This window comes from Opisthorchis viverrini (assembly GCF_000715545.1).
Source record: "Opisthorchis viverrini unplaced genomic scaffold opera_v5_34, whole genome shotgun sequence".
Classification (NCBI taxonomy): domain Eukaryota; kingdom Metazoa; phylum Platyhelminthes; class Trematoda; order Opisthorchiida; family Opisthorchiidae; genus Opisthorchis; species Opisthorchis viverrini.
Window position 1 is genome coordinate 1,533,623 of NW_008751690.1, and position 25,315 is coordinate 1,558,937.

At 44.4% G+C, this 25,315-nt stretch overlaps 1 protein-coding gene across 1 annotated transcript in view; it reads right to left on the reverse strand.

Moving 5' to 3' along the window:
- Window positions 1–551: 551 nt before the first annotated feature.
- T265_02684 (hypothetical protein) overlaps window positions 552–25,315 on the reverse strand; it is a gene marked incomplete at both ends in the record, with an annotated part of 37,450 nt that continues 12,686 nt past the window's right edge. Inside the window, 9 exons of the mRNA XM_009166986.1 lie at window positions 552–882; window positions 2,089–2,256; window positions 7,011–7,219; window positions 10,502–10,730; window positions 15,196–15,389; window positions 15,793–15,967; window positions 16,339–16,542; window positions 19,500–20,042; window positions 21,940–22,312. Of these exons, the coding sequence (XP_009165250.1) occupies window positions 574–882; window positions 2,089–2,256; window positions 7,011–7,219; window positions 10,502–10,730; window positions 15,196–15,389; window positions 15,793–15,967; window positions 16,339–16,542; window positions 19,500–20,042; window positions 21,940–22,312 (2,404 nt within the window). The remainder of the gene's footprint in view (window positions 883–2,088; window positions 2,257–7,010; window positions 7,220–10,501; window positions 10,731–15,195; window positions 15,390–15,792; window positions 15,968–16,338; window positions 16,543–19,499; window positions 20,043–21,939; window positions 22,313–25,315) is intronic.

Below are 25,315 nucleotides of genomic sequence, written 5' to 3' on the forward strand. Positions count from 1 at the left end.
ATGAACAGATCAGAAAACCAATTTATAAATATTTACTCGTCTCAGGATTTATGCTACTGTAAAGCTAATAAGCAATCGCAGAACACATTCACCAGCTCACAGCGAACCATGTATGACTTCTACCAGACAATGAAAATCCCTCACATTACAACACTAAAAGAATTAAGAATACATCGGTTTGTCATGGGAAGTGAGGCAATTTCCCGAATAATGTTATGAAACTACTGAAAAGGACTCGTAAGACTAGGAAGCAGCATAGGAGGGACAACGGAAAACATTATGGTAGGACGCACACCAAGGCTGACAGACTGAACGTCGTCTCGCCTGAGGGGATCCCAAGTTGGAAACAAACCAGAAGCACCAGAGTGAAGCAACTGCATTCCAAACTAAACCCGATGGGTCGGAAGTTCATAGCGAGATCCATGGATCATTGAATAAGTAAAAAAACAATTATCAATGTGGAAACAGCTATGATAAGTGATTTGATATCGTGGCCCTCCCAGAGACAACAAAGCCTCAGTGAATTCTGAATTATATTCAATGTATACAAATGCGGAACGACTTTGACAAGGGTCATACCAAGTCACGTAAAGTTAAGTGAGTTTGTATATTCATACAAGACAATTCGTAGACGAGGTATCGAAAGGCAGCGGAAACCCGAACTCGTTTCAAATGTCCCTTTGTATTCCCGATAAAAGATGAATCAACTTCTGTCCTGTCACACAGTCGGCAACTCCACAAATGTCGATTAAACGGCCCGGATGATTCGGCACTACCTACTGAGGAAACACCGAGAAAGCTTGTGGAAAAATCCTCATTGGACGAAACATTTCGTGCGAGGTCAGTGTGGACAAGGCTGCCACATTTTTTGCAGGCTAACATCTGAAGGGAAGAAACAAAGAAACGTTTGATAAAGCAGGATGGGCATATAGAACACAAATGCAAAACCGTGGTGTATGGGCTTGTAACCTCCGTTGACTCCCATCCGGTGAACGCCCTGGAATGAAGCGAACGAACACTTTTACGACTCCAGTGAGCAAAGTGTCACAGATGGAAAACTGTTCGCCTGGTCAGAACTGCGGAGACTTGATTTGGCAATCAATCTGGTGTATCACGGACACTCCAAGCCAACTTAATCGTAAGCTATGAAAATGCCAATCGCCATATACGAGCAACAATATCGCACCACTCACTGTCCGAAAGAAAACTCCAGTCCTACGGAAATTTCAACGGCTAGACATAATTCAGCTGATAGGACGACAGTAAAAGCTAATATTATATGGTTCCTCACAGGAAAGTGGCCAATTTTTTCTGCGGGTCAATCATCATCATTACGTTTTCAATATCATCTTACAGTGCGATCCTGTATCAAATGTTTACACTCTTCATCCAAGAGTTTTCTCTAAAGAATATCCTGCCCATTGGTCACTGAAAGTTGTGTCCAAAAAAATCACTCAACTGTGACATCTTTAAATCCCACGGTTGCCATAACAGCAGTAGGAGATGCGAGGTGAAATAAATCTACGTTTGTCTGAGGGGATAAACACACTGTCAGGAAGGAGACAGTGAGAAGCCATAAACAATGAGACACAACATCTATATTTCTTCGGTCGTAAACATGCAGGAAACATAGCCTTAAATAGTAGATATAACGCTGAACAGAATCGTTCATTGCTCAAACAAAAAAGAAAGAGGAACATTCAATTACCTATACGTAAAGATTGACTGATCATCCACACTATTGTATTTATTCTGTTCCATTTATATTGCTTTGTAAGTTCGATAACAGACTCAAATGCAGTTAAGCGTATTTTTCTGGTAAACGATAACTTTGCTCGAGCTATCCCACGCCAGCAGATTGTGTGGCAACTCAAGTGCACTCCCCTGACAATGAAATTTCCTGGCCCCGATGGGTTCTTTTTAACCGTTTTACGGTTAAAACAAAACGAATGAACCATTTAGTTCTGTCTAATTTCCTGTTCATCTGGGATCTGGAAACCACGACTGCCGCCGAGAATCGACGCTGTCTGCTCTCCTCCAGATGAGAAAGAAGTCGGAACCATAAAAATGCACCAATGTAGCACCTACCGTAACAGTATCGCAGTTGGAGTCCACCATTCGATCTTGCAAAGTAAATGAAAGCCCTTGAGATAGGAGACAGTCTCGCTCCATTTCACCGAGACGGATTCCTCCGCCCACTTTTCGACCTTTGATGGGCTGGCGTAAAATAGGGTCAAACCGACCTTGTGATCGGACCTATGAAGATAATATCAAGAGCAAATGAAGCTTCATATCAAAGTACGTTAGTGAGGAACGTGAGCTTTTCAACCACACAACATGCGGAACACACACCTACAAGGATGGGAAAAGTCAAACGAAATAGAGTGATAGCTCAACAATTCCTGATGCCTATAGTTACTCATGATTGTTCAAAAGAAGGCTTAAGACTTACATTTCTGGTACTCAAAACTATTTAAGATCAAAGCGATCTCCTGGGACATCGTGAAGTGTAAACAAAATGAAGGCATTTCAATGGACAGACAACGGATAGACAACGCAGAGAATAATTCAAAGTCCCAAACACGTTGGAATCATATGACTGTGGTACGGTGTCGTCAGGCATATGCACGACGTATGTGCTTAAAATTATGCTGGGTAATATTTATCAGACTTCGCGATTCATCTACCTAAAGTTTACGGCACAGTACTGTTCCACACCAGGGTGCCTCCAAAGAGAGTGCTTCCAAAAAGAGCGCGAAAAGGATCAGCCCAAAACATGATTGCATTGCCAGACAGTCTTCTTCCCAAGACAGGTGCTTTCACGAAGGGAACATCTGTTTAGTCAATCCAGGCGATTATTTGGGTTGAGGTTCCTGTACTGCAAGTGTTCACGATTGGAACCATCCACCTTCTGGAACTCACATTATAGGACGATACAATCAGCACGAGAATTCATCAAAGTTTGATGAAAATCATTTTGCCTGGTGAAACACCGCACACTTATTAATTGAGAACTACACCAAACATGCCTTTTTGCTTAAGTTACTTTGAGACGCCATCTATTCCCGCAGGTATTTCGGAATACTCTCAGACAAGTCCATGAGCCCAACGATGGGGCAAATTGCATAGCTATCAGCCTGGAACCACTATTCGGTAGAATCAGGGAGCGAATAGCAATCTGTCATATAAATCACAAATAATCAAATGGAGGCACTGCAATGCCCGTTTTAGTGCTCTAAAGGTTAAATCGCGTGTCATGTCAAGTCCACTGGAAAAAAAAACATTAATGATGAGGACGTTAGACTGTTGGCTCATCACTGGTTTTGTCGATAATCTGTCATTTTAATTCCGGTAAATTGGTGTTTAATGCTTCAAACCTCATACTACGTCACAATACTTAACTGGTGTTCACATCGGCAACAAGAAACTGCACGAGAGTAGAGCTTACAGCGTCTGAACCCCGGAAGGGAACGCTTCCATTTCGGTTGATCCAGAACATGAACGACCCTTGGAGGAGCTATTTACATTCTAGTATATGAGCTCAGATCAAATACATTAGGCGGGTTCTTATGCGTGAGAAGATAAGTGACTTTCGCTTTGAGATCAAGCTGCAGTCTATAACCTAAAGCGGTCGCCTTGTCGTCGTGATCGGGCTTTTGTGCTGCAATGATCCTGCAGGCTGTATAGGGCAGGAACTCAGTAACCAAAGTTCCAACCATGCCAGGAAGGTCAACGGCGAGCAGCCCGGCGAGGAACAGCAAATCCCGTACTGCGCTTAATCGTATTACGAGGCGGCCTGGAGGTAAAGTTGTACTGTCCTCTGCGATAGGAGTGTGAAGGCAGTAAGGTGTTCCCCCAGGCGACCAGCATGTCCATATTCATGGAAGCAGCGATGCTCCCTTCGCTCGGGGAAGGACGAGTTATGAAAGGTCGGTCCCGAAAACGCACACTCCGATCGCCCAACGATTGACCGTGACCACTGGCACATTATTCAGTGTGGTCGAAATATCTTTAGGACCAAAGAGTCTGCTGGTGCTCAAAAGTCACCTGCTGCGCGCAGCCACATCAGCAGTGAGACAGTAATGCCTTAAACCAAGCGTCCTGGGACCAAGCCGGCCCCGTACAGCCACGTGGGTCGGACTATTAAGTCATTGGCTTCGGGCAGAGTCCCCCAAGAAAACCCTAAGAACCACTGTCTCTTGCGGTTCAGACTTTTAAATCAGATGCTAGGTGTAAGGTCCCGAAACAAAACCCTACATCCTTCCACGGCCCAGTGGGCCCGACTTTTGAGCCAAGAGGCTCAGCTAAACCCCGTTCTTCGGCCAAAGCAACCGAGAAGTATAATCTTTTCGCTAACCGGCTTTTCCCATACTCCCTCCCCACCCATAGCACAATGCAGTACAGTCAACCCATCTGCCAACACCCTTACCACTACTCCGCGTCTAAACCTTCGTCCAGAAAAATAAACCAAAATAATAGCGATAATAATAAATCATTCAGCTTTGCCACTCTTTTGGTGCCTAATGCCATGACACCCGAAGGAAGAACGAGGGCTGGGATACTGCCAGGTTGCCCAAGTATGGACAGGGGAAGTCGGGAGGCAGAGGCCGGGTTCGAACCACGGACCTTCTGGTTAGTAAATTCGCGCTCTAACCAGTAAGCTTCAAGAGATCTGACCAGAATTGCAGCCTCTAATGTCCGTCCTGTATGTCAAATGGGGTAACAGACATCCCTTGCTGAAACCTTGCTTTCCCTTTTCGATATATGATGTCTCCGAAAGACGCTTACAAGACCCCACTTCGGTCCCGCTCCTCAAGCCGCTTAGTACGAGCACGGATGTTCCACAGTTCACTCTTCGGGTATCTGGTGATCCTGACGCAGTGGTTCGTGGTTTCTACGTTGTGATTGTTGAACTCAACCCCTAGGCTGAAAGCGCCTTACTGGACTGGATCCCAGTAAACAGACGCCTTTGCGCTGTGCGGCTGTCTGGTTCCATTAAGATTAACGCAGGTCGATATAGTAAACGGTGTTTGTTTGCCGTATCAGCCTACGCCCCAACTGACTGCACTTCTGAAACTGAGAAGGACGAGTTTTATCAAGATCTGTCACGACTGCTTCGGTCGGCAAGAAGGATGGATATACTGATCCTGACGGGTGATATGAATGCCCAATTTGGACGACTAAGTCCGGAAGAAGCACAGTTAGGTGGTCGATTTAGGGTCGTTGCTGAGCGTACGTATAATGGAAAGCGATTTCTTCAGTTGTGTGCAGATCATCGTTTGTTCCTGGCCAGTACAAACTTTCAACACAAACGCACACATCGAGTTACTTGGAGACCACCTACCACAAGACAGTCGAGGACTCAATTGGGCCATTAAAGGGCCTCAGTTAAGGACTGTCTTTCCTTCTGGGGTACGCAACTTGACTCTGATCATACCAATGTACGGGCTCGGTTGGAACTTCGCTTTCCGCCAGCAATACACGTGCCAAAAGAGAGCAGCTCCGTCCATAAATTTCGGCAAGCTTCAGCAGCTTGAGAATATCCAGTTCACCTGGCTAGAAAGCTACTGGAAGCACAGAGTCATGCGGAGGACGAAGAATGCTTGGAAGTTGAATAGAGGCGAGTTAAAGAAGCAGTGCTCACAGCTTTCTAAACTGTTTGCCCAGGCCAACCGACTCGAGGCCGCAACCAGAAAGACCATGGCCGCAACTAGTGATCATGATGGCGCACGCAGATCCCTCAAACATTGGATAATCAGGAGCTTGAAGAACGGCATAGAACGTCAGTGGACTGCGGAGGCCAAGGACATGGCAGGAAACAGCCGCACCCTGCTCCAATGGATTCGATCCATCGGTCAAAAGAAGACAGGTGCCGGTTGAACAATATGAGAAAAGGACGAAACAGCAATTCACTCCGTCAATCGTCGCCTTGAGTGGTGGGCTGAGCACTTCAAAGAACAGTGCACCTGGTATCCTTCAACACAACCGCTGGAAGAACGACGCGGGTCCGAACGAAACAGTGACACCAACGCGCCATCAACAACCGAAATCCAGTATGAGATTTCAAACCTGAAGGGCGACAAGGCACCTGCCTCGGATGGTCTGCATCCAACATTCTTCAATGGTGGCGAGGTCCTGGTGAACAAGGATGTCCCTCCCAAATTTATATCCCTTATGAGGGCACCGTATGCGAACTCCTCTAGACGCGTACGAGTATACGAGAAGCTTTCGTTTGAGTTTACCACGTCCATTAATGTAAGACAAGGCCGTCAACTCTCGCCTTTCATCTTCAACTTTGTTATTGATATGCTACTTGAAATCTTCCAGCCTACCTCTGAATCAAAATGCTTCCGGGACGTTCGCTCATAGATATTGAGTATGTAGACGATATTACTCTCCTTGGTTCAGATCCTTCCCGAATGCATGCGTGCGCTTTACACCTGCAAAATGTTAAGTGCTGCTACAAGACTGGGTGGGATCAAACCCATACCTCTTGCTTGCAGGCGAGCCAAGTGACTAGGTAGATAAATTTGTTTACCTGGGCAGCTGTATAAGTCCCGGCACAGTGGCTGGAGATGCGGTTGTATCTCGGGAAGGCCAGATCTGCGATTGTGCGATCTATACTGCTTTATGGAGCAGAAGACATACGGAAGATGTCAATGTTTGACCAAGGGTTTCTCTGTGGTTTAAATATCACACCATTCTAAGTTACAAGATCACCTAACCGAAAGGCTACACTGCTAAAACTCTTGCGTTTTCAATCACAGTTCAGATGTGACTTATCGAAACTTAGAAGCGATCGACCTTAAAGTATGTTGATCGGAAGCCGAGCATTTTTTCAGTATTACCGCGGACAAAGGCACTAATGGTTTGTTGCGAAATAATTTTTGTCGACGGATACCTAGAAAAGCACAAGTAAACAAAAACAACTCCGAATTAATGATGAATCTAAGAGATAAATGGTACCGGTTTATTTTACCGAAAAGAGAGACATATGTTAGTAAACTCACTTGATACTTGTCGGCCACCATATGCCTGAGTCTTTGATAATAGACAACTCCAATATAAATGTGTGCTTCCAGCTGGCGACCGTTGCATCCAGACATCATCATCTCCGTTCCCCAGTAGTTGAAACCACAGTCTGCCAACTGACGACAGTAGTCTGTGAAGGGTGGGTTATCTTCCGTCCACTGAAATGGTGTTGCGTCTACCCGTTTACCTAAAAAGCAAGAAGGACGAACATAGACGACTGCGGTAGGGGGTTTGATATGCAGGTCTATGACAGCGGAAAAGCACCGGCGTAAGACAGCATCTTTTAGTGTATCTCGAAAACGGCATTCATAGTTCAATAATCATCAATCCGACTTTTGAATTCAGCGCCGTTCACGAATTCCATATAGCCCATCTAGAAGAAACAGTTTCCGTGATTCCAAATTAAGAAAAATGAGAGATCGATGAATGTTGGAAGTTCACCATTCCTGAACGACAACTAAAAGCACATCATGAACTGCTTCCTGTTTCGTTTGAAAAATGACTGAGTGTTGAAATTATCGGTCAATTTCTCCAAGTACTCAATCCTTCTGATCAAGGTAACTTCGAGAGTTCAGGCTTTTGTATAGACTGGGATCAGTTGACAACGATGCACTCAGAAAAACATCCCAACATTAAGGCATCCTCAATTCGAATCTGTCCTACAGATCCACAAGATTTCTTTCCTCTGGATTACGACTACCTACACCCGCCACATATATCTTTTCCTTTTCACTCATTCCGATTTGCCACGCACGAACGACCGCGGATTATGGTCAACTAGTATCTTCCCAATACGGAGAGAAAAATCTGGCCTCTCGGAAAGCGCGCGAAGGCATGGACACACGTCAAGTTTGAGGTTACAACGTCATTTTGATTGTTTTGATTATCTCCCATGGTCTGGTGTTGACAGCGAGGCGCTTTGGTGTGCATTCTGCATAGCTTTCATTGCAGTTTTAAGGGGTTTCGTGGTCACCTTACCTTGGACTGCAGCGGACCGACTCGCGAGAGCCGGTGGAAAATATTTCATTCAGAAAACGCTCACTACATTGAAGTACTTCAATTCCAACTCACGTAAGTATTGACCGGGACAAACTTCCCAGTTTGGCTGTTTGGTTTCTTATTAGTGTTACGAAATGCCTCTGGATGTAAAGCTGTAGTACAGCTCTGATGTGAGAGTGATATGCTCGCGATTATTCTAGATATTCTCACTGAGTACCACCACCATGCTCCAATTACTGACCCACGATGTAATAGAGGTGACAATCATTTTCGCCGCTGCTTTCTGTGCCTCCCCACCTACTGAATTTGATAACAAGTGCATTTCCTCAGGTGAGATAATATCGACTCCCTGGCATGTTTTAGCACACCGGATATAGACCAAATGCCGTCGTATCAGAAAAAGAACAATTCAGTTGCGCTGAATACACAGGAATGCGAACGACTTGTCATTCGGCCTCACAAATTACTGACCAAAAAATGCACACGCAAGTGTGTTTTATCTGGACCTTCCTGCAAAGATGAGATGTCCCAATTATAATGTGTGAGATCGTTCGCCCCAAGATAGCCTGTGACTACGGAGAATGTTATAAATTCAAGCCTAGTTTTTTTTTTCGGACAAAGATTTAGAGTAATCGCCCTTTAAGAAGACGACGAGTTGATAAGTGTGGTTATTTTCTTTAGAAGAGGGACCTGTGTTACGGAGATCAGTACAACAGCTGTGCACCATTCTATTGTACCAACATCCCCAGCCTTCCGTCAACCATGAGCGTGGGCAGGTGGTTGTTCTGTGGTAGTCCCCATCACAATCCTGGTTATCCGTCATCTTCGAGCAAAATCCCTTTGCTCGTCACACAGGACATGTGACACGTTATCGTGACAGTAGTCGCTCTATAGCAGTAGAACTTCCTTTATTGACTTTGATATGATACCTCATCTTCGTTGAGATTGTTTGATCCGATATCCCCAGTTGAAGTAATCGCTTAAGCTTGCCTATCGGAATATGTGGATTGACCCAGACTGATACTCTAGATGACGTTTGGATATGGTTGTCTGACGCGAACGAAAGAAAAGACCAGTATGTACGGGCCCAAATACACATTAATACATTACAAATGATCGACGATTGTGGCCTTAAGAACAACTGCTGGTATCCGATGAATCGGCGAACCCAACTCAGAACCACGGATTTAGAAAAAGATGAACCGGTACACAGTTAGGACCAGATTTAGTCACATGGATGCAGGTAGCCCCGTCGATCATTGCGTTACGAAAGTCTATTGCTCAGTGCAACGGTGTTCGGGCACACAAATTGACGAATAGAAACAGGAGTCATAAACAGAAATAGCTAAGATTTGAAGTGAATGAACTGAAACGAACGAAAATTCCACCTACTCTAACCCCAACCACGACTAGTATCGTAGCACTTACAAACTCATACAGACCAAGAAAATGTACCAGTGACACTGAAAATGAATCATCGACTGAGGTGCCTTGAACCGGACCAAAACCAGACAGAAAATAACTTCAAATTCACCCAAATCATGAAACCTAAGATTTAAGCAACCACACTGCCCGACAACACATTTTAACTGACACTCAACACTGACTGAGTATGTTAATCGAAAGAGGTCTTGCTGATAGGCTCTTTGTCTGCTTTAAAACCTGGCCAAGTTGGTAACCCGCTCACTTGGTTTGAAGCATTTGTGTCAAAAGCGAAACGTTGCCCAGTTGAAAACTACCGACTGTTTACGAAGCCCTTCCGAAAGAACAAGCTTCTCGTTTGTCTCCAAAAAGGTTTGAAAGCAAGATATACGATCAGGTGAGAGCATGACATCACTGAATAAATAAATAACTAAGACGAACACCTTAGTTGTTTAATAGTGGATCAGGGAATGATGAACAAATGATTCTGTCCGTAAACCAATCAAAACTAAGGCGAATGAGGCAAATAAGCTGGAGAACAGAGGCTACATTTACTAAAGGCTATGAATGCGGTACCGATTGGGGCATAGAGCTGTCTACTACCTTGCGGAAGAGTTTAAGCCATTTGACACACCAAAATAAGGCAAAAGTTGTTGATGAAACAATGAACAGTGTCGACGAGCCAACCCGGAGTAAATTAGAGGGCCCTCATTGTTGTTCTCCTTAAATAAAATTTGTCAAAATTCCGAAAAATCTTGACCTTGTAATGAATCATCCTTATTCAAGGTCATTTTTCGAAAGGCACTAAGTAAGTGAGGTGGCGCCTGAATGGATTCGTACTCAAAGGCCTTATTGTATTGTGGATTGTAACAAGGCAAAATGGCACTTAATGCCGAGAAAAAATAACTTTAAGCAATGGCACAGCTATAGCACCCTTTCAGCGCCTAGCTGCCATGCCACCCGAATGAAGCGTGAAGGCCAATATAATGCTAGGTTGCCCAAGCCAGGAGCAGTTGAGAGCGACAATCGAGTTGGGCGAAAGACGTACCAGTGAGGGCGGCAGATTTCCCTGCTAGAAACTCCACCATCATACCCATAGTCATACGAGTAGGGAATCCGTGGGGATTGAATATTAGATCGGGAACAACGCCGCTAGTTACTGACCAAGGCATCTCATCACTTGGCACAAGCAGACTATTGATTCCCTTTTGACCATGCCGGCTGCTGTATTTGTCGCCGATGTCCGGTGGCCGCGGAAGCCTCAGGGTTATTGTGGCCTGCAAGACAAACAAATAACCACGGTTGTAATATCATTTTGTTAAAAAAGAAGGAATTGAAAAACACCACCTCCCCCCCCAAAAAAAAAACGTTAGGTCTTCAGGATCACGAATAATTAACACAATTTAGTCGGGCAATCATGCTACTCATAAGTAGCTAGGTCGTTTCGCCTCAAGGTGCATGATCATTATTAAGCCATTACTAATTTGAAACTTTTCGGTCCCAACAGGGTACATCGGGTGCGTACAGGACGACAGTGAGACATTTTAGCCATCAGTTGCACACTTGTGAACTATGTACCAGCCGACTCATTGATGAACTAGTACGAAACTAACCATGCCGTTACTAAATAGATCATCTTGGCTCTCTACTGTAGTTCGAATTTAGCGTGGACTGTGTAGGAATCACTGGGATACACTGGTGCAGAGAAATGCACCACACCCGGTAAACCGATGTGGTTCAGATGAAGCTATGAAAAACACGTTTCCGGTGACATCTGCACCCCATTATATTACGGGATGCATAAATACATGTAAATTTGTATACATGCATTGACCTTGTTTATCAGAGTACAATCGAGGTTTACGCAGCTGCCAGGATAAAAAATTCCAAACTTCATGTTGAAGCTTCACGGGGCCACAAAGGAAGTGAGAATTTTCAAACAACAGCTTGAGCTTTTCAGGTGCGAAACGAGTGGTCACTTCCAACTTCCATAACAGTGATGTAGCCAGTGCACTCCAAATGCATTAATCTTTCTTGAGCACTGGTCGATTGAAGTGTAATGGCAAGAGTAAATTTGTATACATGCATTGACCTTGTTTATCAGAGTACAATCGAGGTTTACGCAGCTGCCAGGATAAAAAATTCCAAACTTCATGTTGAAGCTTCACGGGGCCACAAAGGAAGTGAGAATTTTCAAACAACAGCTTGAGCTTTTCAGGTGCGAAACGAGTGGTCACTTCCAACTTCCATAACAGTGATGTAGCCAGTGCACTCCAAATGCATTAATCTTTCTTGAGCACTGGTCGATTGAAGTGTGTATTGCAAGACTGCACAAGTGGCAAAACTAGGCCCTTAAAGATAGCAGACCTATCTGCGTTAACACTTTCGGACGGTTTACTGTGAACTTCAACACGATCAGGGGTGTTGGGATAAATGTCACTGACAGACTTCGATGGTATTCCGTTTTATACACGCATATCTAAGTGCTATTTTATCCACACTGTCAAACGCCTCGTTATTGAGGGTCATTGTTACTTACGGCGCTACTCAGGTGAAATATTCATATATAGCTGACACATCCATCCAATCGACGAGACGTTCGGTTGCTTCAACAGGCTCGCCTCCGATATCTCCTTGAGAATGCTATTCGCCCGATTGATGCTTTGGCTTGCCTTGCGATGGCTCAGTAAAGGAAGGACTGTTAGTACTTGTCCGTCCGTCCCCTGGACAGTGAGTCTGCTTACCTATGGTTCGTTTCAGATGATTGCCCTCGACCTCGCGGTTATTTTGAAGTTGTACGGTAATGCTTGTGACGTGAGAACTCCGGTGGTTACGTTGTAGGCCACAATCTGCTGTCTGTAGTTGAGTCGTGTAGAGCATCCATAACGAGGACTGACTTGCAACTCGTGCTTAACACAGTATTCACTACGGCATTCACGTGAATGGTTTTAATGATATTCTCCATCAGCACATTATGGCCTTCGTGCGGTTGATATGATGTTCGTTCGGTCAAGCCGTCTATCCTGACCTTCCGGATGTCACCAGAAGACAGTATGGCCTTGGGACTGTGGATTAAAGGGCCACTGAAGTCGGGAAGGACCTTGCGTTGCGTACGCCCTGATTGGTCACCGATTTGGCTGCAACTCCAGTGATCACAAAACTGTCAGAATGTGATGTTCCGTACTGCCGCAATCTGCGGTTGTTGGTTAGAAACGGCAGTGAGGGGTTGGTCAAAGGGATGAAGCTCAGTAAGCCAGTTCGGATCTAAGATAGCAAGATCTGTGCAGCTGGTGAGGCAGTAAACACCGGCTTAGTTTCAGGATTGCAACAGATGAATTACCAACAGCACATTTTGCACGTTCAACTGGTGCCTCCCTTTGAAATCACAGTTTAGAACCTGTAGTAAGTTGGAAGGTAACCAACATACCGCTGTTGCGCACTGTGACAAATTTTCACTGACCGTGCTAGCTTCATCCTAAATGCGGTGATCACAGCCCCTAATTGTGTTATCTTTTCAGGTCAGTGTAAGCGCGAGCTCCTGAAGTTAGCTCTGTAGTATTCATTCTTTTTGAACTTTTCAACTATATCTGGTGCACTCATTTTCGATCGAGCGGTTGCGCGGAAAGTGGCAATCGTTAAAAACCAACAGGGCGTTGGTGGGTTTCGTGGGGTGCTTAGAATCTGACTGCCTTTTGAAAAATTACTTTGCATGCCAGTCGGGCTGAAGAGACTGGGAATATTCAATCGCCATGGTATAAGTCTTGAGGTTGGTAAAACACTGGCAGTCGGCGTTAAGCTTCTGTTCAATTCCACTCAGTCTTCGGGTCCGAATGTCTATATACCCTGGTTATTTAAGGCCAGCCACGAAGATGAGACACTTGAGCACTCAAATTCATTGTTGACAATACCGGTATACGTGATGAGCCAGTGAGCGATTGTCAAGCAAGAAGCTTTGGTCAGTGAATACATGGGCCAGAATTTTAATAGTATCTGTGATACCACGGTCACGAGAGAGTTCGGATAGGATGCGGTTTGTGGGCCAGTCCTGTTTAGCTCCACCCATAACTGGGCTGAACCCCTCCCAATAGTAATCGGTGTCCTGCAAGGCTACTCACACAGCGTTGCATTGTAGACTTAGGTATCGAGAGTGAAATACTTAATGAGTGCGTTAGATTTTCTGGATGACGATCAAACAGTGCAGTGATCATATGTATCATAGATGAGCGCATGATTGCGCATGTGTCAGCAAATGGGAGTTTATAAAAGAAATTTAGGGGCGTGAAACACTGAACAAGCCAAAGACAGGCACTTCAACTTCATGGATTCGTTTCGAGCTCGTTCATAGTGTTTGGTGAATCAATAAGTGTCACTGTAGCGTTCGGCTTTGGACCATATTTGTTAGGTATCTTGTCGAGATATTACCAGAAACGAAAACATGCCATTGGGCGGCACGGTTAGTTCACGGCAGATTAGGTTGGGATAATCGATTGAATCGCCGATGGACATGTGAAATGCATGAGTGCCTATAATTCTACAGTATGAGTTGCCCGGTGTGAAAATATCGCAGAAACGAAGCAACCAGCCAGAGTCGGTGAATGTGGAACCTAATCCACTATTCTGCTCGGTAGGATAATTCATTGGTGTGTAAACCCGGTTGACGGTGTAATGCGAACAATTGGGTGACTAATTTGGCAGAAGTAATTGATAATTACGGATTTTGATGCCGCCCAACGGAAAAGTACATACTACCTGACATTTACAGACCATATAAATCCTTCCAGGTCAAGTTCACTGAAATTCCCAATTAACAAACCCTCGACGAAATTTAGGTCCCTGTCCCATGTTGAAGCAAATGTTTTGGGTTGACTCCATCAAAGTATGCCCCTACATGCAACCTCCCTCGCCCACTCTCCAGAACTAGTTTTTTAAGAAGTCTAGTCGAACTTTTCCACAATCTCCTCATACTCCCATCAGACTTTTAGAAAGTTCTTATGTACTAACAAGGCCAATCAGATTTGTCGATAAATAACCGTCAGTGCGGCAACTGACTGAGTGGGTGGAGTGTATGCGCCACTGTTCTTCGCTCAAAAAGTGGAGAGCGTAGTTGCTGTGACATGCACAGACGTAGACGTGCTTCGTTAGTTGTTAGGTGGATTCTCCGACTAAGCAAACATTTCTTCAGCAGTCAAGGGGACATTAACAGTGAGGGGTTTGGCTGGTCGGCTACCGTTCGGTTACGAGTATGCGATGTCGGCAACTACAGTGAACACGTCCAGGGGAATACATTATTCTTAAATTCGGCAGGGTACGTACCTTGAGACGTTACTCCCCTGCGCAGTAAAATAAACTTTTTGTCCAACTCCTGTATCGGGTTTGTACCTTTTTCAGCGTCACTGACGGTACCAAACATTCTACTCAACACAAATTCGATTAACTGAAGGGAAGATTAGACCGATTCGAATGAGTGAGAACGTCAGAAATCAATCTCATGTGTGAATATCTGTCGTAGCTTATTAGTTATGTTTAGGCACTCGACTGACTGAGGAGAAACCAATTAAAATCTAACAACACAAGTAATTTCGAGAGATGCGCCTGCTTGGGAGGGGCTACTCTACTCGAAAATGGCAGCAAGTTCATTGGGCAATGGATACCTGTTGGTGTTTTGAAAACCGTCCTATACGCTTTCTGTCGTATTCAAACAGTGTGTGTGCGTATTTCAAATCGTGTTTAAACAATACTTACATGACTCCAAGACCCATTGAGTGAAATAGCATCCACATAAGCAATTTGTTCCCCTCCCTCGTACTTCACGACAGTCGTGTGTTGTGTTTCCATGTGAGTGTAACAATAGAGCGCACTAACACCAGGTTCAAGGCGTGTTCCGACCGGCGGGAATCCATCCCAATCCAGACCAGGTGGGGGTTGATTAATAGTTCCTAAAAATGGAATCCTTCAGTCGAACTTCAAGGAAGATAAATGCATTGCTTTGATCAGCTTAGTCAAAACGACTGCAACACCGCAGCTAGTGTGCGTCCATAACGGACAAATTAAAAACGGGTCTAACAAGGCCGTTGCTGTCGAGTTGTGCTGGATATCTGAGAAAGCATAAATTTGGACAAACGCGTATGGAATACAGTTTTGATGCACAGAGTCGTTGACTGTGAGACCAAATCACGTCCGTCAACATCAAAATCATTTGCTGTATCTGCTTCCGGGCTTTTTAAACACAGAGACTAAAGTGAGGAATACATTATGATACCGACGAAGAATGTTTCCGTAAACACGACCGGTGATCAAAACGGAAACAGGAACTGTGCGTCCGTTAACACGTCCACTCACCGAAATAATGTTCTGCAGCAACCGTTTTGCGTCGCGCAAAGCCTTGTGATTTGGTGACAGCTTGTTTGTTTAGTACAGACAAATCCAGTACTTCCGATTTGTAAATACATGCACCAGCCAAACCTCTTTCGTAGGAACCTTTGTTAATCACCATGGCATCTTCCATGTCATAACCCTATGGAACGAAATAAAGACGTGAATTTGACAGTATTTCAAATAAAGCATTGGTGAAGCTGACGTTCTGATCACTTTTTGTATAGAAATTCTTGTTAGCGAAACCAGACGAAACAGTAATGGAGGAGTGATGGGAAATACCTCATTCGGGCTACAACACTTTCCAACTGGCACAATGATTCTCCTTGTGAGGAAACATCTCCGAGAAGAGCAAAAAGCCCCCTTGAAGAGGTTCCTGCATGAGCGAGAGTGGTGCATCACGACAGCAAAGCCTCAAAAACATAAACTCTTAGTTAAACCATAGCACTGTCCAATGTGGGTAAACACGACTGGAAAATGTGAGATGGTTCGCTTCTAAAAATTGGGACCTACCGTGTAGGACATCACAGCTACAATGGCGTTGAAGCCCAGAGGATAATGATCGATATCGTATTTCACGTAAGTCTTCGTCCGCACTAAGGGGCTCTGAGGAGTTAGGAGGCGGTAGGCTTTCACATCCGATCGATGGCGCCACGTGTAACACGAGTGTCCCATTGTTTGTTTAGCCATTTGGCATTGGTACATATTTCGGGGTGACTGAATACGAGAACGAAGATATGATCAAGTAATCAAACGGCGAACTATGAGCGGATAAGGGGACATTGAAGTAAACGCGGGAATTTCTGATAGAGGCTGGGCAGTGGCGAACTACATATTACACTGGAAGGTCTAAAGTGTCCTCAGAACATATTGGCATCATCTAGTGGAAGCAACAGACACACAGTTCACATGACGTGATCCGGATGTTGACGTTATATTCTGTTTAAGTGCAAGTTAACCACATTGCTTTCCAGTCAGTTGAATGGCATAGCATTCAGCTATAAACAGAGACTGCTATTTTCCGTCCCCTCTGGAGATCCGACAGTTGAGCACTCGTGCTGATCGTCAAGGTAAAAAAAAAACATTTGTACCGTGCTCCTCGGCTCTTTGACAGGCTGATTACAACTAAAACATGAAATCTCACGCTGTGATGGGGTTTTCCACAGCAGTAGGTACAGCGGAACCTCGCCCTCCCCCTACATAAAAGTGTCTTCGAAGTGCGGAAGCCCCTATTAAAAAGGTCCCAATTCTTCTCGGCTTTACGAAGAACACTGCCTGGTAACTAGTAGCTGAAATGCGAAAAAGACAATGGGACATTTCAATGATTTTCTAGGCATTCTGTGAATACGACGGGGTTTATGACGCGAATTTAATCGAGTCTGTGTAGGTTTAAAAATGAATTATTCGCTGAACAAACCGCCTTTTATGGGAAAAGGATAGTGAAGCCTGTAAGCAGGTTTATCAAAACAACGATCTGTTGGAATTTTGTTCAGGTCTAATCATGCTGCGAACCTCAAATGGTTCGCAAGTGCAGCACCGTATTTGACGAACCAGGAAGCCAGGGTTTACCAAGTTGGGCTTACTGTGGAGGGGTAGTGAGATACATGCGAAAGGTTCGAAAGATTGAGGAAGAGATGATGTTGGTAACGAAGGTCCGAGGCGGGGTGGAACAAAAATGTAGTAGGCAGGTTGCCGGTTTTGTTGCCCAGGAAGACAAAATTACTTGAAAAAATGAAAAACAGATGATGTGCCGAACTGGAAGACTGTAAACTATCGGAGAGTTTGAATGAAGATCCGAGACTAGCATTTCTGATGTTAGTACGCAAATCAAATGCATCTATTATCCTCCGTTTTCACAAGACAAACGCTCGTTGTACTCACCAAGAAAGTGAGTTCAGTCAGCTACTACCGTTCTTTGAAATTCAAAGTGGATAATCAAAAGGCAAACATGACCTCAGCAATGAGGCCGATGGGTTTCAAACGATGCTTTGTCATTCTGAGCTGTGCGCTTAACACAAACCGACGGAAATATTTATGGCTGACAGACCAATATTTGTGTTCCACGCTATATATATATATATCAGCCCACGTGGTTGTTGGAATGTTGTTGTACGCAACTCACTGAACGTTCTCAACTGTCAAGCTACTCACCATCTTGCAAGTAGCACACTTCAACAAGCATTCGCCATCAGATGCAGGTGTTTTGCGGGTACAGTTGACCTCACTATCAAAGAGGCTGATCCCGATTATGTTTTCTGCTTGAGGGACCGTTGCAGTTGAATACATAGATGCCAAGCCAAAAGCATTTGAAATGTGTGTTATCCTTGCCCAATAACGCCCAAAAGCGATAGTGTAACCGTAGATGCAACGCTCCCAATATTACACTCAGAAGATTTCGGGGTAGTTGTAAATTCCCGCTTCCTTCATTCATGTTTTGAAAGTTGTCCCCAGAACAGCTCCTCTAACTCTAGCATTGTTTCACATTTAACAACTGCTCCGAATTTCCGAAAGAAGTGGAAGGAGCGAGTCTTCCAATTTCATTTTGTTCATCAAGTAACGGTAATTATGGCCGAAATCATTTTATATTTCCATAGGCCGAGAACCGCATTACTCTTTCAGATGCCACTGAATCGAGTCTATTATCAAATCCATTAGAATTACAATTGAGTTGTTCATATTGGAGTTGCGAAAGGCGGCTCCGTATTGTGATGGGCGTTAATCTCACGAATACATAGCTTAAAGTGGAGCGGAAATGTACTGAAGTGAAGATGAATGAATGGACCAGCTTCAGAAAGTTTGAAAAAAAACGTGAAAAGGGTTTATGTTACCAGAGAGAGAGAGAGAGAGAGAGAGAGAGAGAGAGAAACCGAAAGGATCGGTTTTAAAATGAAGCAATATCCTAATCATTTCTGCCCAGTAGACGTCGTAAATCAAAACATTTCAGTAAACTTTACTCAGATCATATCTTATTCTCTCTACACACCCAAGTTCATTTCGATTATAGGCGTATTCTTACAAAACCGGAGATGTTCCCTAAATATGATGGTGCATCCGCAGCATTCGGTGTAGATTATAGTGCTTTTCGAGGTTATCGACAAATAAGCGGATTCGGTCAAGTATCGGTTTCTTTGAAAGTTGCCCTTGATGCTGTATCCTCCCCACAGCCGTTTTAGAAAGCCTAATACTTTGGAGAAAATCGGTACCACCTACTCCCGATGAAGAAACAGTTTCAACTATGATACAAATTTGCGGCAAGCAGTACACAACCCCGTAGGCCGTAGTTCGCAAACCTTTGCATCAGATGAATCGTGAGCGTAAGTATTAACATTACTATACTTCTCTGGAACGACATCAGGAGATATTTTATAACGGGAGGCACATCGGTCTGCAAGGTAAACTCAGCTGAAAAGGAAAGGAAACCCGTAACTACTAAAACCATAGTAACTCGATCCAAGTTGGTGGGCATGTATTGACCTCTGGGAACTTAGTAACTAGTAAATGAACGGTCAGGAAACTTGCAGACTGATAGCGTCTGGATGATCCTAGGAACGAACAATAAGATCCATAAACAGCATGGGATTATCAACAAACAAAGTTGAAGACAGTGCTGGCAAACCTGTCGGTGGGTATTTGAGATAAAAGCATCATAAAAGTCATCGACAAATGCTACTAACTTGGTTGAAATCCTGATAAGGTGTCAAGCCTGCAACAAAGCTGAATATCCCATCCGGTGTGAGTTCCATATGTGACCGGACAGTCTCAGATCGCTCCTGCAATTCTTCTTCAGTGACAGCAATATCTAGATAGGGCTGTTCGAAGGTACCGATCCACTCAACAAGGCCACCCCCTTCAGGCTGGTTTCCATGGCGAACATTTTTTACCGGTCTCAGCAGACGGGAACCACCCGTAAATAGAAATAGCCCAGGGTACTGGGACCCAACATCTGTGGGAGGCACTAGTGCGATTTCCAGAGAATATGGAACATGTTTTGATTGAGTATCAAGTTTGAGATCACGAAGCTCATCTGCTAACTGTTCAGCCTCTATCAGTGATGACAACCAACCAACGAGACGACCGTCCAAAAGAACAGGTAGGGCGTTCTGGGCTTCCGTAACTCCGGAAAGCTGTCGAGATAACTCAACAGAACGAAGTTTGTTCGATGTCAGCCATGCAGCCAGCGCGTCATTGGTCGAGTGTTTCGGTGTTTCACATACGGCCTGTAAAATTGAATTTTTTAGGGCACATCCAAAATAACTTCAAACAAATTGCCTGGAACACAGTGTGCTGTGATAATGACAAAATTTCACCATCCGGTGCACTGGAGAAGTTGGAGTATCTATTAAAAAAGCACTTCGTTAACGCCGAGACTCTGCTAAACGGATACCCAAACACACACTGCTTCGATGAAGCATGCAATAGGCTTCCGAAAACGGTTGTCCTCATTTGAGGGGAACGCTTGAAATAATCGATGAAATTGGTTCCTGAGTGTAGATAATTGAGGATATTTCACAGGACGCTGAAAAAGCACTCCGTAAAAAAGTTAAACGTTGCTCTATGTACCACGTCTTTTACTTCCTTACCCTCTCTCCTTGGACATTTTGAGGTTGATGCTGATCTGAAATGTAAGATCTACAAACGTAATGCCTCCTTCCAGTAAAAAATACCATCATGTACCCACGCATTGGATCCAAGTGAAAATAGACATCTGCAGACCACAAATAGACTATATTAACAGCGGTATGTGGTGGTGAAATGCCACAGAAAACACTGGCTGGTGTGTGCGTTTTTGCTGAATGTACCAATGATTCATTCAAACTCAAAGGTGCTCATGCATTCTAACCAGGATTACATTATGTGAATTACAACTGGATGGGATATAACGGAAGTGCAGGCAGCCGGTGAATCAAGAACCATTTTATACATACACCACAAATAAGGGTCTACAGGGACAAGGACATCAAACGAACATTGTCTACCGAACAAGAAAACGATGCCCTTACAGAGGTGGCTTCAATAGGGTTTAAAAAATTCAGTAGATCCAGCAAAGACGGTCTTCTCAGAGGGAGACAACTGCGTTGTACGCCATTATGTAACCTGAATCACGACTGGCGTGGCAGGATGGAAGTCAATAAATTCGCTACCGAAGAAAACTAGCTGCCAGGTAGGGTAGCCAGTTCCGATCGACCGAAAAATTTGTCACCGAGAAAGGAGGAAAGTCCTTCGCTGCGAAGTGATTCCATAATTTCCGTAGTAACCTTAAACTTTCGTCCACTTTTCTAACCAAGCTTATGGGTGCCAGACGAATCACAGCAGGTTTACAAACAACCTTCCATTTAGATGATTTAACGTTACTTTTTCTGACGGATAATTGCGTACATGGACATGGCGCGCTTTGGACATCCCGTAGATAGCAAAGGTGATTCAACAAGGCACACAAGCACATCTGATCCCACATTGCTTTATATCGGGGGGAGGGGGAATTCAGGATTCCAGTGCAGTAGAATCTTCAGCTGGTTAGCGTGGGAAGAGTTAGGTGGACCACGGGGTCATTATTCGCCCGCTCGAGTGCGTGCGACCAAGTAGTCAGCATTCCATCACGGCCTTGGATTTGTTGCTGAAGGTATAGACCATTCTGTTCGATGCAAAACAGCCTTACACGGGCATGCAGTACACACTCCTCAATCATACGTCTCAAATGCAAGAAAAAATACGCCAATTCCAATGATTATGGCTGGAAGCCACAACAGTTCTTTACGGATGGATTGAATCATCTTAAATGACACATCTTAAGAGAAATACTGGGCAAGATCTGCAAAACGAAAGGACGCCTCAATGGCAAGCCACGACTTTAACTGAATGCCAGCCGCTTCACATATTATGGATTTTCAGACATCTCAGTTGCCTCGATTGGCAACTAAAAGTAGTCAGAATAAAAACACAGAAAACTTGAACCTTTGCGATACAGGAAATTTTCCCACGGTAAGAATCAAAATGTAACGATGCGGTCGACACATCAGATGAAGTCACGTAAATGATCTAATGAGGCAACTCGAGGAGGCGAAACCTCCCCAAAATGTCCAACTGCTAAGCTTGTATTGAAGAAAAGAAACGTACTTCTACGGGTTCCGCTAGGTGATTTAACAGCCCACAAGGTGCCCCATCTGGCGTGTGTACGGGGCAGATGAATCCCCAAGCTTCAGGCAGCAGGCGGCGAACACTAGTAGTCCGAATATCAGTAAACATTGCACCACGATGCACTGCCCTGAACTGGGCGGCAAGGCGAAGAAAATTCACATTGTCGGCCGGTACACTGAGACCTGAGGCTTGGCCACCAAACTGTGCGGCCAAGTCGGAACGGAGAGTTGGTGGGAGATTCCCAGTGCAAAGCAAATAGGTCATAGCACTGCCGATTTCCGGGGCTCGGGATAGCAGCGACTGTTGTAAGAGAGCTGGGTAGGTAAACGAGGAGATAAGGAGCAAAGGCAGGCTTTTTTCTAACATTCAATGGAAAACAGCATCCTCAAACTCGATATGAATAAACATCCCGACCGAACAGATTAGCTGAGATATTCATATTTGGTCTGTATGAAATGCCATTACGATGAAAATCGCAGACTGGCTTCGCCAGACCGTATATCGAATCACCCCATCTAAGCTCACTGCTGTTCGACTTTACTCAGTGGTAAGTCCTTTGGAATCATCAATTATTGCAATGAAATGACACCTGATCGACCGATCATGAACCCGAGTGGCAAATGGATTAACGCGATAACATCGAAAAACCTCATACACGCAAGTGTAAGACAAACACAATAAACCCACATGTACAGTGATATCGTAAAATACGGATGAGGAAGAGTAATCCCGTAAGAGACATCCGGAGAGTGCGCGACCTCACGGAACTAGGTAATATACCAAAATGGTCTCCCATACGTGTGCACCTATCTCCCAACTTTACCGGGGAATCGTTTAGATAGTACAGTCGAAGAAAACGAGGACGTGATTTATAAAACATTTGTATCGCGGAGTTCGTTTCTACTGCCACAGCAAGGTCCCAAAAGTAAACTGTATGAATGATGGGACATTTACGACAAAGGGTTCAAACCGACATGAGTGCGAGCCTAACAACATCTCCGATCTTAGGTGTAACATGAACTAAGGATCGGTATGCTTAACGGTTTTTGTGTGTACACTTACTGGAGTTAATTTTGACTTTATTCTTCCGAGATCGAGCCAAAATGTGGTCTTTCGTATTGTCAAGGAGCTGACGGATTTTTTCCTAGAATGAAAAGAAACGGGAAAGAATGAAAAACCCGTGAACACCAAACAGCGGCGCAGTTAAATACGTCTCACCATAGAGAAACCATCTACCAAGAGATCACCTACTAGGTGTCTTGAAATGGTCCTACAAAGAGGGAGAACTGCTACAGATTAAGCGTGGTCAGAGAGAACGCAGCCGACAGGAAGGGCTAAAATGAATCAATGCTATCACATAATTCTGGGACAGTTATTCCGTTCTGGTCAAGACTCATACAATAGCAGCGATTGCCAAATAAAACTGATTAAAAACTCGCATACAACAGAAATCAGTTTATTCCAAGATACTCCCATTTTTATCTCTCGTTCGGTTCAGTTCAGCCTACCAGCTATAAAACATCTGTCAAGGGTACGTTGGTTCCGAATGGTAGATTTCTGTCACCGGAGAGTGGGAGTATGGAGGACGTATCCAAGCATCAGAGTCGAAGATATAACCGATTGGATCATACTGAAGGAACAGAAAACTGGCCAACTAAGTACTGAGGGCGATGGCTTTCATGGAGGAGCTCCACTGACTGTCGATCGGGCTCCATTCAGAGAGTCCGCTGTTGTCGACCCAACTGAGTACACTGCCGAATGCTTTTATATTTAGCTCTCAGGTCACAGAATGTCCGATCGTTTCCAATGAGAACAGAGCTGGGCATAAGGAACTTTTTGAGGAGTTTTGACATGTATTAACGTGAAGCAAGTTACTGATCCAAATATTTCAATTTTCTGTCTCTTGCGACAATCTCAACTCAGCGCGGATCGGCTGGCTGGTTAACCTAGGGGCGAGATAGTTCAGGGGTTAGAGCACGAATTTAATAACCGGAAGGTGTGGTTCGAACCTGACCTCCGCATTTCCTCTCAAGGCTTGGGTAACCTGGAAGTATCCCAACCTTCGTGCTTCCCTCGGGTGGTACGGCACCTAGGCACAGGAAGGGTGTTACAGCTGGACGATTTATTTTTTTTTTATTTTTTCAGTCAATGACCGCCAACAATGCCGTGAACTCCACGTCACCATCTAACAACCATACTCCTTCGTCCTGACGAGATCAAATTAACTACTGTCAAAACACCCTGAGCCTGAAGAGCACCGGACTAATTCAACACTCCCTGTCAATAGATTCGCATACCGCGGAGAACGAGTGCAGTTCACATACATTATATGCTCAGCTATTTGCCCGTTCGTCGAGCTTTGCAACCGATTTTCAAAGGCTTCAACGCCATTTGAGAGAGAATCGACGGTGCGCTATTAGGTGGATGTTACCTCTCGTGCTTGCGTTTACATTGTTTAGTTGAGAGTAGCGTATCTCTGATGTGATTAGTTGAGGGCGGCCCCGTTCGGTCCGTTGTAAATTTCTACTGCACGCGTTATAGTTTGGTTCGTAGAATGCCATCGTTTTCAGCACCGTCTACTTTTTATTGGCCCCTCCGAAGTCCGCAGAGATACTCTGATGTGAATGGTAGTTTGCTTTTTCCACATTTTACGGAATACAATGAACGTGAAAAATACTGTGTTAGACAACCGGTTTTCCTCAAATGATAAACAACTGAAGGAATTTAGCAGGATCGTCATTCGTTGAAGTGGATGTGGCGTTGATTCATGTGATGTGCAGCATGTTTCCGGATAGACCGACAAGCAATATTCGGGTTTTGTCGTTGCGTTGCGTGTTCCCGGTTTTACACAGAAACATAAGTTTTGGATAATTCTTGAAAATTAGCACACGCCAATTTCTGCTTGTTTAGGTCATCCACAGTTTCTACAAATTTACTTTGTGAGACATCTATGTCAGCACATAGCTAAGTTCAATGTTTGGAATCCACTTCGTCTCAACCGATGCATGGTGCTTGACAATGACTGGGAGCTACTGCGTCTGCAGACTACACTGACTTCAGGGAGATGTACAACCTGAGGATTCTCGAAAAAAAAGCTATTAGTAATGAAACCTTTCTACCGCAGCACAACTTGGATGACCAGTATTTGATTCAATCGGCAAGTGGACGTTGTTTCTTGACCTAGTCTGACTGGGTGAAAATCAGTAAAATTCACGTTTCATTTTGGGAGAGGAGTAAGCTCAATTGTATATGTGAAACTGGAAGATGTGGTCGTGAAACTCCTGTGGTAAACAGAAACAAGTGATTTTGGGTTGTGCTTCTACACGGAGCTTCTCTCGCTTCGAAGTTCGATTCA